We start from the raw sequence: 13,346 nt of genomic DNA on the forward strand, positions 1-13,346 counted from the left end.
ACCTATACTATGCACCTTTAAGCTACAGAAGGAGCTGAGAAGGACCTTAAGGACTACTCCTTCAAGATCCTATAACAAGTTCAGTTGGAATACAGCATATGGTAGACACAGCACAAAGTGGCAGCAGCCAAACTGCAAACGCACCAAGAACTAACAGTACCTTCTTAGGCAGAACTTGCTGTGTGGTAAAATCAGTTAGAAAGCCAAGAACAGCCCAGAGGTAGCCCCTCCATTGAACACTTGAGTCCTTCTGCTCGCTGTGCCAACTGTTCTAAAATTATGTCCAGGATTTAATTTATGGAGGTGACCAAGTGATGATACAGAGAGGCCAATGCCTCTGAAACTCATTAGTTACATTTCCTGAAAGAAGGGGACATGCAACACCACACAGGGCTCGTGGGGAAGTACCAGGTTTGGTCAGGAGGCAGAAGCAGGAACAAGGAGAAAGCCTATGCCAGAGGGTTTATTGGAATTTTGACAGAAAATGTAAAGGAGGGCAGAGTAAGCAATTTAGGATTGCTTAGTTTGAATAATTCTGGTGGGCTTTAGGCTATAGGTGTGGTCTCTAGTTGCCTGGTACCTGACCCTGGGACCTTTTAGGTCAGGGGAAGTATTGGCTTAGTGTGTAAGTTAGATAAATGGGGTAATTGGGGCTCTAGACTCCAGACTGGTTGATGTGCCTATGAAAGACAAGCTCCCAGAGAGCCCTTTGCTAGCCCAGTGTGGGGCAGTCTCTCCCTGGCCAGACAGCTTTTAAGATGTCAAAACATCACAAAACACAGAAAATGAAAACTTGATTAATACACTGCTGCTGCTCTACATGGCCGTTTGTCCACCAGGCTCACTCATCTCAAGACCCATATGCCAGGACCACACAAATGCTGAAGGAGTGTGAACCTGCCTAGGTACAGACACCCTGAACCCATCTGCACGAAGAGGGGCCAGAAATCACCAACATTTATGGATATTCTTTGGCCCTAGAGAATGGACCAACTCTAAAAATAGAGTTACCATGGGATCCTGCAATCCCACTCCTGGGCATATATCCAGAGAAAAGTCTAATTTGAAAAGATACATGCACTCCAATGTTCATCGTAGCACTATTAACAATACCAAGACATGGACACAACGTAAGTGTCCATCAGCAGATGAATGGATAAAGAAGATGTGCTATTTATATGCAGTGGAATGTTACTCAGTCGTAAAAAGAGAATGAAATAATGCCATTTGCAGCAACATGGATGGACCAAGAGATTATCACACTAAGTGAAGTAAGTCAAACAGAGAACGATAAATATCATTTGATGTCACTTATTATTTTAAAAAAAGATACAAATGAACTTATTTATGAAACAGAAATAGATCCACAGACATAGAAAACAAACTTATGGAACCAAAAGGGAAAAGAGGGGAGGGATAAATTAGGAGTTCAGAATTAACATATACACACTACCATATATATAACAGATAATCAACAAGGACCTACCGTATAGCACGGGGAACTATACTCAATATTTTATAACAACCTGTAAGGGAAAAGAATCTGAAAAGAATCACTTTACACCTGAAATTAACAAAACATTGTAAATCAACTATACTTCAATAAAAAAAAATATAATGCTTCCTTTGGAATTTTCCCGAAGGTCAATGACCAGTGGGTATCTTTACTGTGCATCAGCAGGAGGCTATCTTAACCCATGAACGGATAATTTTGCTATCGATGAACAGAAAATTTAGTCCATACATAAAAAATTTTTAAAAAGAGACAATTTATTTTTTAAATATTTATTTATTTGTTTGTTTGTTTGGCTGTGCCAGGTCTTAGTTGCTGAGTGCAGGATCTTCGTTGCGGCATGCAGGATCTTTAGTTGTGGCATGTGGGAATCTTTTAGTTTCAGCATGTGGGATCTAGTTCCCTGACCAGGGATCGAACCTGGGCCCCCTGTATTGGGAGCGTACAGTCTTAACCACTGGACCACCAGGGAAGTCCCGAGACAATTTCTTTAAGAAATTGACAATTAGTCCTTATTGTTTTGAGTGCAATTTGAATCCATCCTCACTTCTAAATTCCACTGCCACTTTCTTATTGTGAGTCACTTCACCAACCAGAACAATTACTGCGATCCCCAATTCCACTCTTTCAGTCCTGCAGTAGTGCCTCTGCTCAGCTTCTAAAACTGCCATTTTCCCGTTTAAAACCTTGCCTGGGAAAGTGTCCAGCTACAGATTGTAATGGTGACCACCTGAATCTGAATCTCTTCAACCTTCCAAACCAGAAGATCAACAATGACAAGTAAAACAACACAAATAAAGAACACTAATAAAATTACTATTGGTCATGCTTTAGATATACTAGGGTACAGAGAATACCATGGACTTCTAATTATTTACAAGTAGAGAAATGAAAAACAAATTTCAACAGGCTCTCATTGAGACAGGCCTGGGACCTGGGACCTTTTGCTGCAGTGCTGCAATGCTTGCACCTGGACAAACCTCTCCTCAAGCAAAACAATACAAAGAAACTGTAAGGGACTAAAAATAACTGCATGCATGTGCAGTTGGGACAAATTATGGACAAAAGATACAAAAAGAACAAAAAACCTCCCTACTGTCACTTCTGAAGACCTGGGAGCAAAAAACCAGGGTGTCCGGAGCAGAAGCAGGGTACTGAGCACGCCCCCCTGCACTCAACACCACCAGAGGGGTGGACAAAACACTTAAGCCACCCCTCTGGCCTGACCCGTGGACACCCCCTACGCTCACTTCCCCTCCACCAAGGGAGCAAGTGAGCAAGGGAACCTGTAACTTGTTCTGGCTCCCCACTGCTGCAGCAGGGGCCCCAATAAAGCCTTGCCTGAATTTCTTGTCTGGCCTCTAGTCAATTTCTATTTATTGAGGAAGGCCAAGAACCCTGGTCGGTATCATCATGGCTGGTAAAAGTCTACAAGCATGAAGAATGAGGGAAGGCGAACTTAAGAGATTCTGTGAAAAAGAAGAGTGGAACAGAAGAAGCAGATAAAGATAGACAAAATCATTCCAGAAAGTGAAATTACAACAGTACATGTCAAAATGCTAAACACAAGTTGAAGAATTGTCAATTCCTGGCATCAGCTATAAGAATTGGGCTTGAAAGTAAGCAGAACTGTAGGTATTAGCCTTTGGGATGCATTGCTTCTGGGGGGAGAATCTGCCAAGTGGAGAAGTGGTGGCAGTGAAAAGAAAGAAGGAAGAAAAAGGAAGAAGTAAAAGTTAAGGATCCTACAGAAACCAAACATGTCACACCACCTCTCCTCTCTTTCTGCCACCATCCCAACCGTTACCAACATAATCAAAAATTTTAAATGCATTTTAAAATACTGGTAGAAGAGGGCACTCTAACGCCAGGAAAATTATCAACAAAAGGCCTAGGACTGAAAAAAAATTAACTCAATTCAACATAAAGTACTACAAAAAGTAAATAGAAAATTCAAATTAAAATATTTCCTGTGATAGATATGCTTTCCAAAAATTAATAAGGGAGCAGAATAATACTTTAACAAACTTCTAAATTGAATTAAATATTCATAAACAAGCAATTAGTTTTAAAACAATAAGTTTTTTAACATTGAATGCATGCATTGAATCAGCAATTTTAAAAACTAATGACAAAAAAGGACAAAACACACAAAAAATTCAATGAAAGTCAATCAAGTTCAGAAAAGGAATTGAAGAAAAAGACAAAGTCCCCCAGGGAAGGAAGAACAAATTAGACGGTGCCCAAGAGAGTACAGATTGGAATAAAATTTTAATAAGGGACTTTGAGGAAAGGCAGGAAGACAACCAAGACAGTACATCTGAGATTTTTTTAAAAGAGTAAAAACGTTTAAGGAGAAAGTGGATGAAATGCCAGGTAGGCAAGAAAAAAAAAAATCTGATCTTTATATAATTAGAGTTACTAGAAAAGAAAAAGAAACACAACAGAAATAAATACTGATATTTAAATCTGTAAGGCAAGAAAACTATCTGCAAATAAAAGATAACTTAAATTTACATGTTGAGAGGGCCTACCTTGTACCTGGGAAAATGATTCAAAAATAAATCACTTTGAGAAATATGTTAGTAAAACGACTCTAAGGAAAAAAATCATCAGGTCCTCTAAACAAAATAATCAAATTACCTATAATGAGAAGAATATTAGTCTAGCACCAGCCTCTCAGGAGCAACATACAATTCCAAGCAACAGTGGAACAGCATTTGCAAAATATTCCATAGAACAAAAGTTACCCAAGGTTTTTATATTCAGCCAAGCTGCCTTTAACGTATCAAGTCTATAAGTAAACAGTTTTGACTGTGCAAGAACCCAGGGACTATTGTGCAGGTGAGTCATTCATGAGGAAACTACTATAGGATGAGCTCATGTAAACAGCACACACTGAGGAAACCTTGGTAAATGATTGCTGGTGATTATTTAATATATTTAATTGTAAATCAAATACTAACACAAGAGTGGGGTAATGGGTGAGAGAATAGTGTTTAATTGTTGCATGTTCTGACTATGTGGAAAGAATTACATTAAAAATGGGAGGAGGGGCTTCCCTGGTGGTGCAGTGGTTGAGAGTCCACCTGCCAATGCAGGGAACACGGGTTCGTGCCCCGGTCTGGGAAGATCCCACATGCCGCGGAGCGGCTGGGCCCGTGAGCCATGGCCGCTGAGCCTGCGCGTCCGGAGCCTGTGCTCCGCAATGGGAGAGGCCACAACAGTGAGAGGCCCGCGTACCGCAAAAAAAAAAAAAAAAAACCTAGGTTGATGGATAAAGACGTGAAAGGAAGGGACTGTCATGTTCAACCTCGGTGCCGTGAATCAAAACAACAGTTTATAAACTGCCTAAAGAGGCACACGCCAATTGTGTTGCCACTGTGGGAGGTGGAAGGAACTTCCGGTTCTTGCCTACCTGCCAGAGCCCTCGTGGAATGTCCCCCCAGCGCATGCCACCCCGACCCACGTGCCCTCTGCCCCTCCCCCACCGCAGAACGGTTCAGCCCGCATTTTCCTGTTTACTTTCAAACGTGTCCCTCGTTGACTTGGATCCCGAGCGTTTGCTGAAGCAGGTCGCTCTCTGGCTCCTGGTCTTGACTTTTCTCATTGAGGCTACCAGGCAGCGGTAGTCCGTGCCCAAGCCTGCAGGATGGCTTCAATAGGAGGTAAGCCTATAGGCTGGGGGTGTGTTCTCAGAGACCCTGCCATCCTCACATCCTTCGGGTTCACACGTTACACTTAACTGTGGGCACATAGTTGGACTGAAGTAGAGGGAGAAGAGAGCACTGGACGCACGAGGACATTTCACCTGGGGAGACTGGGGAGCCTGAAGAAACCTGAGACTGCCCTGGGGAGGAGGGGTCTTTGGAGGTGGATCAGGAGGAATTGCCCTGGCTATGGAGAAAGGATGGCAGCAGACAGTCTGATTCTTTCTAGAATGGAGACAAGCCACTTTGAAACGTGTGTGTAAGGATGTGTGTGATGTCCTGGTGGTGACACAGGGAGGGTCATGAGGAAAGCCTAGACCTGTATTGTGTTCCTGAGGTACCTGAAGCTTGCCTCACCATATCTTTCAAAGGGATTTAAACAGGAGCATACTGTATCTCAGGGGGCCGTGGGGAGAGATGGTCTTGGTGAGAAAACTATTCAATGGGGCTGTGTGTGGCCACACCTGCAGTGAAGTGTCCTCTCCGAGAGCTAGGCAGGTTACTCTAACTGCCACAGCCCACACCTCGTCCACTCCTCCCAGCCCAGAGCTCACTTGTCAGTTCAGGTAACTGTTGCCTTGGATTCAACAGGGGATGGGCAACCGTGTAACTTCAGCCAAGAGAGGGCTCAGGGTCCTGAGTTGCTCTGAATTGTTCTTCCTTTTGTGGAATTGCAGTACTTCAGACCTACTTCATCTTGTCCAGTATCTCATGGTGGACCCTCAGGCTGCCTTGAGCGGAAGAGTTTGTTCATATTTCATGTCACTCCTTCATGGACAGGGAACAGATGTGGAGTGGGGTTGGTTCGGGTGGAATGTCTATGAAGGCTGCTTCCTCTTTTAAAGGGGGAAGGAGTGTAGCCCAGGGTCAGGAAGACGATCTTCTGTGTTATTATTAAACGTCCTATGACACCTGTTCTGGTTAATTAGGTGCACCGTGGTGTGTACCTTGTTCTCCTGAACAGGGATGTGTTCAAGACAACTTGATCACCATGGCATCTGGCTTATGCCTGCATCTCGGATTGTCTCTCCGTTATTGGGAGCTGGAAGGGGAAGGACCACAGGCAGTCTATACTCCCACGACCAATGTAACATGACAATTCCCTGGCCCTTGTTTAATCCTCTGCAGCCATCACTGGCTGTGAAATGACAGCATCTAAGGGACACGCGCCTACTTCTCAGACCACCCCAACCCCCTAGGAACAGAACTCCTGAGTGATGACAGTGACTCTGGGCACTGGGGAGGGGGTGGCAGGACCTGGCCCATGTTACGTATCTGCTGTGGGTTGTTCTGAGATGCAGGTGCTTTCTGGGCCAGTGTTCTGGGTTTGTATCAGGATTCCATTAGAGATATTTTCCAGCATTTTGTTTTGTTTTGTGAGGCTAGGAAAGAAAGAGGGGATTTATACTGAGCATCAGGAAAAGGAGGACTGAGGAGGAGGTGGGGCCCTAATATTTTACACAGTGCCTGTCCACAAAGGGCCTTTGGGTGCCTAGAACTTACCTTGCAGAAGGTCCCTACCTGCTAGTACCCCGGCTGAGGGGCATTTCTCACAGAGCGGGTGTCCACACAGCTCCAGGTCTTGGGAGACAGCCTGTGAGGCTTAGGTACCAGGGTGTGCCTTAGGGAGGCTCTCCAAGTGAGTGCTTGCTGAGGCGATTTCTTCTAGGCAGGCAGGGGTCAGGGACCTTAGTGGATGAGCGTGGGGTCACCAGTGGAATAATTCTCAACTGGAGGTCAGGGCATGAAAATCACTTGAAGACATTTGCACGCTGCAGTTTTCCCTTGTCCAAGTGTCTCTCATCTGTGGAGGTTTACACTCTGATGCCACAGAAAGCCTCAGTCCCACTTGCCCATTCTCCTCCTCCATTCACTCCTTTCCTTTGCCTCAACAGCATCTGCAGTGCTGGGAACGGATGTCACCATGAACCCCGGTGCCTCCTTGTCTACTTTCATGACAGTGTCCTTTCCTCCACCCATTCCTGGCCCCCAGCACCAGCCACCCTGGGAGCAGCACCTGCCACCTCTCATCACCCCAGCATTCCCTCCTGGCAGCAGCCTGCTGCTGCCAGCTTTCCCCAGGATGCCTTTGATGGCTAATGGTGGCTGTGGCCCCAGGGCTCCTGGGACATGCAACCTCACTGTCCAAGTCAGGTCACAAGGGAGGCCAGTGCAGGCCCTCCAGACTCAGACCTTTATCGTTCCTCAGGGCCCCCTCAACTGGAGCGCTCCAGGGGCCCTCAGCAGGAGTGCAGCATGTCCTGCACCCATATTCTTAGCAACCCCTGCGATGGAGACCATTGTGACTGCTCCATCTGTTGGAGTTACTCAGGCTGGCAAGGGAGGCTGGACCCCAGGCTTTCCTCCTCAAGCTCCACCACCAGCTGCCCAGATGGCCCCTAACATTCGCCCAGTGAACTCTGGGCCATGGCCACATGGCACTTCCAGAGAGGGCAGCCTGGACACCAACCAGCCCTACGCCTCGCAGGATGACTGCTCTAACCACCAGAGCGTGTACAGTAACTTCCAACGTTGGCAGCGCCTCAAGCCACTGGCCCGGAGACACCTTCCCCAGAGTCCTGATGCAGAAGCTCTTTCCTGCTTTCTCATGTGAGTGAACGCTCAGGGGGTCGTGAGCTTATCGGAGCTTTTAGATAAAGAGGAACTGGGGATGGACTCACAGGTTAGGTTTCTAGGGATCCTGGAAGCAAGGTGTGAGGGCGATGTCCATGCCATGAGAAGGCACATTGTCGGTCATACGGGCAAGCCTGCCAGTGCATGACATCATGACTGAAATGTGCCTTATCTCAACTGACCCCCCCACCCTGTGAGTCTAGCCAGCTTGCTCTTCCATGATTCTCATGGTAATATGGCCTGAAGACTTGCAGTCAGAGAGGGTCGTGGTGTAAGTTGAGGAGCCAAGGAGTGGATGCCGCACTCTCCTGTGCTGCCGTCTCCTTTCATACAGCACTTGAGTGTACATGGCCGGGGGAGGTCACTTCGGAGGAGGAGGAGGAGCACGGGGCCCAGGAGAGCGCTCAATGCACGCCTCGACTTCGTTGTTGTGGAGAATTCCAGTAGGAACAGGGTGATGGTAGAGCTCTCCTAAGGGCGTGGGCTCTCTCCCGCTAGAGTTGTGAGCCTGGCAGTCATTTCCATCCTAAACCTCTGGTCCCTCGTAAAAAGGGGACAATCCCACCTCACTCAGAGGACCGTGCAGAAGACTCCTTGGGCTAATCTATGAAGTGTCAGCAGATTGCCTGGCACATGCCACGCCTCATTGATGATAGTGATTTTTATTATGAGAAGGCAGCCTTGAAGAGGAAAAGAGCTCCCCAAGGCACAGTGTCCCAGCTGTAGCCTGGGAGTGGATGGTCACCCTTGAGTGAGTGTGAGGCGGTGACAGCAGTAGCCGGGAAGGCTTGTCTCTGCCCTCCCAGACACCTGCCTCTCACCCTCCTGTTGCTCAGTCATGCTGTGTTGAGTGATGTGTGGTCCACATTGGCGGGTGGGGTCAGGCAGGTGGGGGCTGGGCTGGGCACGGAGACTGACCCCGAGTGCTTACAGCCCAGTGCTTCGATCCCTGGCCCGCCTGAAGCCCACCATGAAGCTGGAGGAGGGACTGTGCAGGGCCGTGCAGGAATGGCAGCGCAAAAGCCACATTGACCGGAAGATCTACTATAAGACGGCGGAAAAGTGAGTCAGCGTCCTGGGCCCAGGGGCTGCGTGGAGGGTGAGGTGAGTGGGTGACGGCAGGGTCTGGCCGTGGGGGTGCTCATCAGAGAGGACAAAGGAGAAGGGCTGTCGCTCAGAACAGGGGCCCCGCAGCCCAGAGGCCCTACAGTCCTCCAGAAACCCCTCCCTCACCTTGAGAGTTTGGGTCTTCTGTCCTTCCTCCACCAGGAGCTCTGCCCACCCCTGATTTTGACCTACCCTTGCCCTGACATGAAGGTCTCAGGACGGGGCAGGGTGAAGCTGTGAGTCCAGTAGGGGTCCAACTCCGGACATATGGGCTGGGCCGGGGAAAGAGCTCCACCCGCCAGCCTGCTGCTTCCTTAGTGGTGGGTGGCTGGCGGCCACTGACATAGATTTGGGACACCCTCTCCTCATGAAAAGTGGCCTGAGTGGGTACCCTGGCATCCCTGAAGAGGCTGGGGAAGCCGGCTGTCGTCAGCCCAAGGGTCTCTGGCCCTTCCAGTGTTTCCTCCACGGTAATCCCCTTGGTTTAAGAAACAAAACCAAACAAACAAGTGCCTCTCAGAGGAAAGGAAGGCCTCTCCTCTAAGCTCAGCATCCACATCGTCCAGCCTCTCCTGAGCCCTGTCTCCAGGTCTATGTTCCAGGACTCTCAGTCCCAACCCAGGGTCCTCTATTCGGGCAAGGACCCCTGTGGGGAACACATGCCTGTTCCAGCCTCTGGCTGTCAACCCTTCATGTGGTTCTGGATGGGGACGTGGGGGATGAGGAGGGTGCCCCCTGGGTCAGCCATGTCTCCCGTTGACCTGGTTCAATGCAGCGACCTGGGTCTATGCTGTTGAATGCTCTCCAGTGCTGGTGAGGCAGGAATGGTCCCAGATCTTGTATCAGTTCCAGGAGCAGCTCTCTGCTGTGGACAGCACCTCACAGGGCCTTGACAGCCCCAAGGCATATCCTCTCCCAGTCCCTCATTCTTGGCTGCCTTTGTTGGGCTCCAGAACCCAGGCCATTTTCTCAGGGTGGCCTGTGCCTCCATCACCCCCGAGGTTCATGGAATTTGAGGCAGAGGAGGAGATGCCAATTCAGCAGTTGCAGTGGATGCAGTGCGCGCAGGGCCTGCCTCCTCCAGCCCCACCGAAGCTGGATCCTCCGGGGCCCCCAGCCCCGAAAGTGGGGCTTCAGCCAGCCACCCAGGTTCCCACTGGAGTTGAAGGCAAAGGTAACAGGGGCCTAGGGTTGGCCACTGTCCCCATGTGGATCCTTTCCCTTCAAGACAGGCGCATTGGTCTTTCAACCATAACAGCCACCGAGGCAGGGGGTGGGGGGCTGTGGTCTCAGCTGCCCTTTGTCACTGCGGGGTATTGACTCGGTCAGTTTTGTAACTCCTCTCACACCTCCCTGTCAAAGGACACCACACAAAGTCTGCCTAAGAAGTGGGCTTGATGGGGACACCCCTGGAAAACTGGAGGTTCCCCACCTCCTTACATGTGACTCTCTTAGGTGCCCCCTTACCTCCCCCTCCAACTGTGCATGAGGCTTCAGGTGGTCCTGACCCCCCCACAACCACATCAATGTCCCCCAACAGTGCCCTCACCAGCGTGCGCTCGGTGGTCAGGAGGTGGACCGGGGGTCCCTCACCTTCCTTCCCTTCCTCCTGCTCTCCCTCAGCCTGTGCTCCCAGGATGTCCGGCCCCAGGGCCCAGCCCTCCCACCCGACGCCACACAGGTCCCAGCGACCCCCGGAGCCCAAGGCACCCGAGGAGATTCCCCTTGAGGCTGTGAGGGAGTATATGGACATCATGGAGGCGCTGGTGGGGCCCGTCCACTCAGCCACAGGCGACTCAGATGCAGAATGGGGAGAGGACGGACATGAGCTGCAGCAGGAAGAGGACGGCACCTACTCGGACCCGGGCTTCTTGAGCTACATTGACAAGCTGTGTTCCCAGGAGGACTTTGTCACCAAAGTAGGCTAGGCCTGGAGCCTGGGGTCTGCAAGATGCCAGGGCATGGAACACTCAGCACCCAAGATCTGGGCTCTGCCCAGGCCGTTGGGACTTAAGCTCAGCTCCTTGTTCCTGAGCCTGGTGTTAGGGGAGGTTTACGCAGATGTTTGTGTGTATATGTTTGTGTCTGTCTGTGTGTATGCCTTTGTGTCTGTGTCTGTGCCTCTGTATATGTGCTCTTTTGTGTGTGACTGTGTATGTGCATGTTTGCGTGTGTGTGTGTGTGTGTGTGTGTGCTGACCATCCCCGCCTTGTGGAGGAGAGTGGGTTGGGTCTCTGCTTTTCACTTTCCCTCCTGGCCTTCTTGTCTCACAGGCCACTCCTGGCCAAGGATGCTCACAGCCTCTTCTTTCTGTCCTAGGTGGAGGCAGTCATTCACCCTGGATTCCTGGCAGATTTGCTTTCCCCAGACCCACAGCTGGATCTCTTGGCCCTAGAGAAGGAGCTGGAGCAGGAGGAAGGGCTCACCCCCAAAGAAGTGAGTCAGGGGAGGGAGAGGGACACTCAGGGAGCCAGGGGACCCCACGGGAGGGGGACCCAGGTGATCCAGGGGACAGGGGAACCCAGATGACCCAGGGGAGCCAGAGGAGGGATGGATCCCTGGTAGAACAGGGGACACAAGGGGCACCCAGGAAGACCAGGGCACGGAGGGACCCCAGTGAACAGGGGAGAGGTAGGGCCCCAGAACAGGAGGGCCACATAGCGCTGTCCATCCCTCCCCTGCCTGGGACGCCTGGCATGGGGAAGGGCCCGTTCTGGGGTGGGTGCAGTGCAGGGTGAAAGGAAGGAGAGGACGGGGAGCTGGGAGGGGAGGGAAAGACACAAAGCTGGGAATAATGTGCAGGAGGATGGCAGGACTGCCACAGCGTCTGTATTTGGATTCGAGTCCTGGGGTCGCCCGTCCCCTCCTCCCCCCCAGGGCCATTGTCCCACTGCCCAGTGCTCCTCCTCTCACACGTGTGTGTGGAGCCGGCACTGTCCTCCTCCCTCCTACCAGCTGGTGCAGAAACGACTCCTCGCCTTGAAAGAGGACGAGGGTGTGCGGGCAGCCCCGAGTCACAGTGCACCCGGAATGGGCTCAAGTCCTTCTGAGTCTGACGCCGGCCAAGGTGCCCAGAGGCACGACCAAGACCCCCATCTAGCGGTCAGTGTTGAAGCCTGCCCACCAGAGACTGATTCTGAGGCTCTTCATAGGCTCATCCAAACAGACACTGACCTGTGCAGGCCCAAAGTCTTTGTTCCCTCTCGAGGACGTCAGGAGGTCTCTCCATTCCGGGCCGGACGGCCCTCCCGTCCCCAGGGTCAAAGGCACACTGGCCCTCTACAGGGACCCAGGGATGCATCTGTTCTCAGAGAGGCCTCTCCTGTTCGGGAGGCCCGAGGGCCCAGGGACGGGTCCAGTGAGGACGAGGAGGAGCTCTCCAGCCTGGCCTTCCTCTCTGGCTCTCTGCAGAGCCTGCTGCCTTTCTGGCTGTCCCAGAGTCCTGTGCGTGCCTCAGGCCTGGCCTCCCCTGGAGGTTGGGGGGCCCACAGTGCTCCCCAGGCCCCCTCCCCTCAGAGAAGAGGCCTCAGCCCAGCTCCACCAGCCGCTCTCAAGTCGAGGAAGTGGGATCTGTGTGGACGCCCAGCCGCTGCTGAGAAGCTGCCCATCCCCGGGGCTGGCCTCGGCGTCTCTGGGAGGCCAGCCTTGGCTCTGGGGCTGGCTCGCCCCTCACAGCCCAGAAAGAGAAAGTGTGACCCGTTAGTCACAGAGAAGCGTGGGTGGAGGAAGAAGAAGCCCTGCAGCCAGTAGGGAACAGCTGGGCCGGCCCTCCAGGGCGAGGCCCCAAGGCAGCCCCCAGGGGAGCCTAGGGCTCCTCCTCCTCCCAGTGCTGATCCTGGATGATGTGGGGGGAAGGGAGGGAGGGCAGGACCACCAGGGTGGGGAGGGGGAGCGGGATTGTGGGGGGTTAGGGAGGTGGGGGAGGTGGGTGTGGCCAGGGGTGGGTGGGAGGCGGACCTTTGGCGTGATGTATGTAAATTGTGAACAAAGATCGTTTTCGTGGGAAATGCTCTCAGGCCACTGTCATCTTGTTGGTGTTGAGCTGCTCCACAGAGAGCGATCCTGAGAGGAAGGAAGGATGAGGGAGGTCACAGGAGCTCTGGATCTACGGGTGGCCACACCTTTCCTCCACATAGACACGGACTCCTCAGGCTGCCCCTGGGAACTCACAGCTCTCACTTTCCCCAGGGACCCCCTCATCATGCCCTTCTCTAACGCCTGCTTGGCTAGGGGCCTTCTGGGGCATCTGTACCATCTTCTGCATCCCTGAACCTTTTGGGATGGCAGAGCTGCTTTTGCGCCTTTCAGCTCTCTGGACACTCACCAGTTTCTAGGATGGAGCCTGGAGACAGCCCTTGTCATTATGGAGCTTCTCTCTGCTT

The 13,346-nt window shown here is 51.5% G+C and overlaps 1 protein-coding gene across 1 annotated transcript; it reads left to right on the forward strand.

Annotated features, from left to right (window-relative positions):
* Positions 1-5,165: 5,165 nt before the first annotated feature.
* Positions 5,166-12,714, forward strand: LOC307054883 (NUT family member 2F-like; the record flags this gene model as incomplete). The annotated part of the gene is made up of 7 exons (XM_079706746.1): positions 5,166-5,181; positions 7,119-7,833; positions 8,791-8,919; positions 9,966-10,138; positions 10,420-10,883; positions 11,284-11,400; positions 11,920-12,714. 7 exons carry the CDS (start codon positions 5,166-5,168, stop codon positions 12,712-12,714), a joined length of 2,409 nt encoding a protein of 802 aa, XP_079562872.1.
* Between the last annotated feature and the right edge of the window lie 632 nt (positions 12,715-13,346).

Source organism: Hyperoodon ampullatus (assembly GCF_949752795.1).
Source record: "Hyperoodon ampullatus genome assembly, chromosome: 6".
In the NCBI taxonomy this organism is placed as follows: domain Eukaryota; kingdom Metazoa; phylum Chordata; class Mammalia; order Artiodactyla; family Ziphiidae; genus Hyperoodon; species Hyperoodon ampullatus.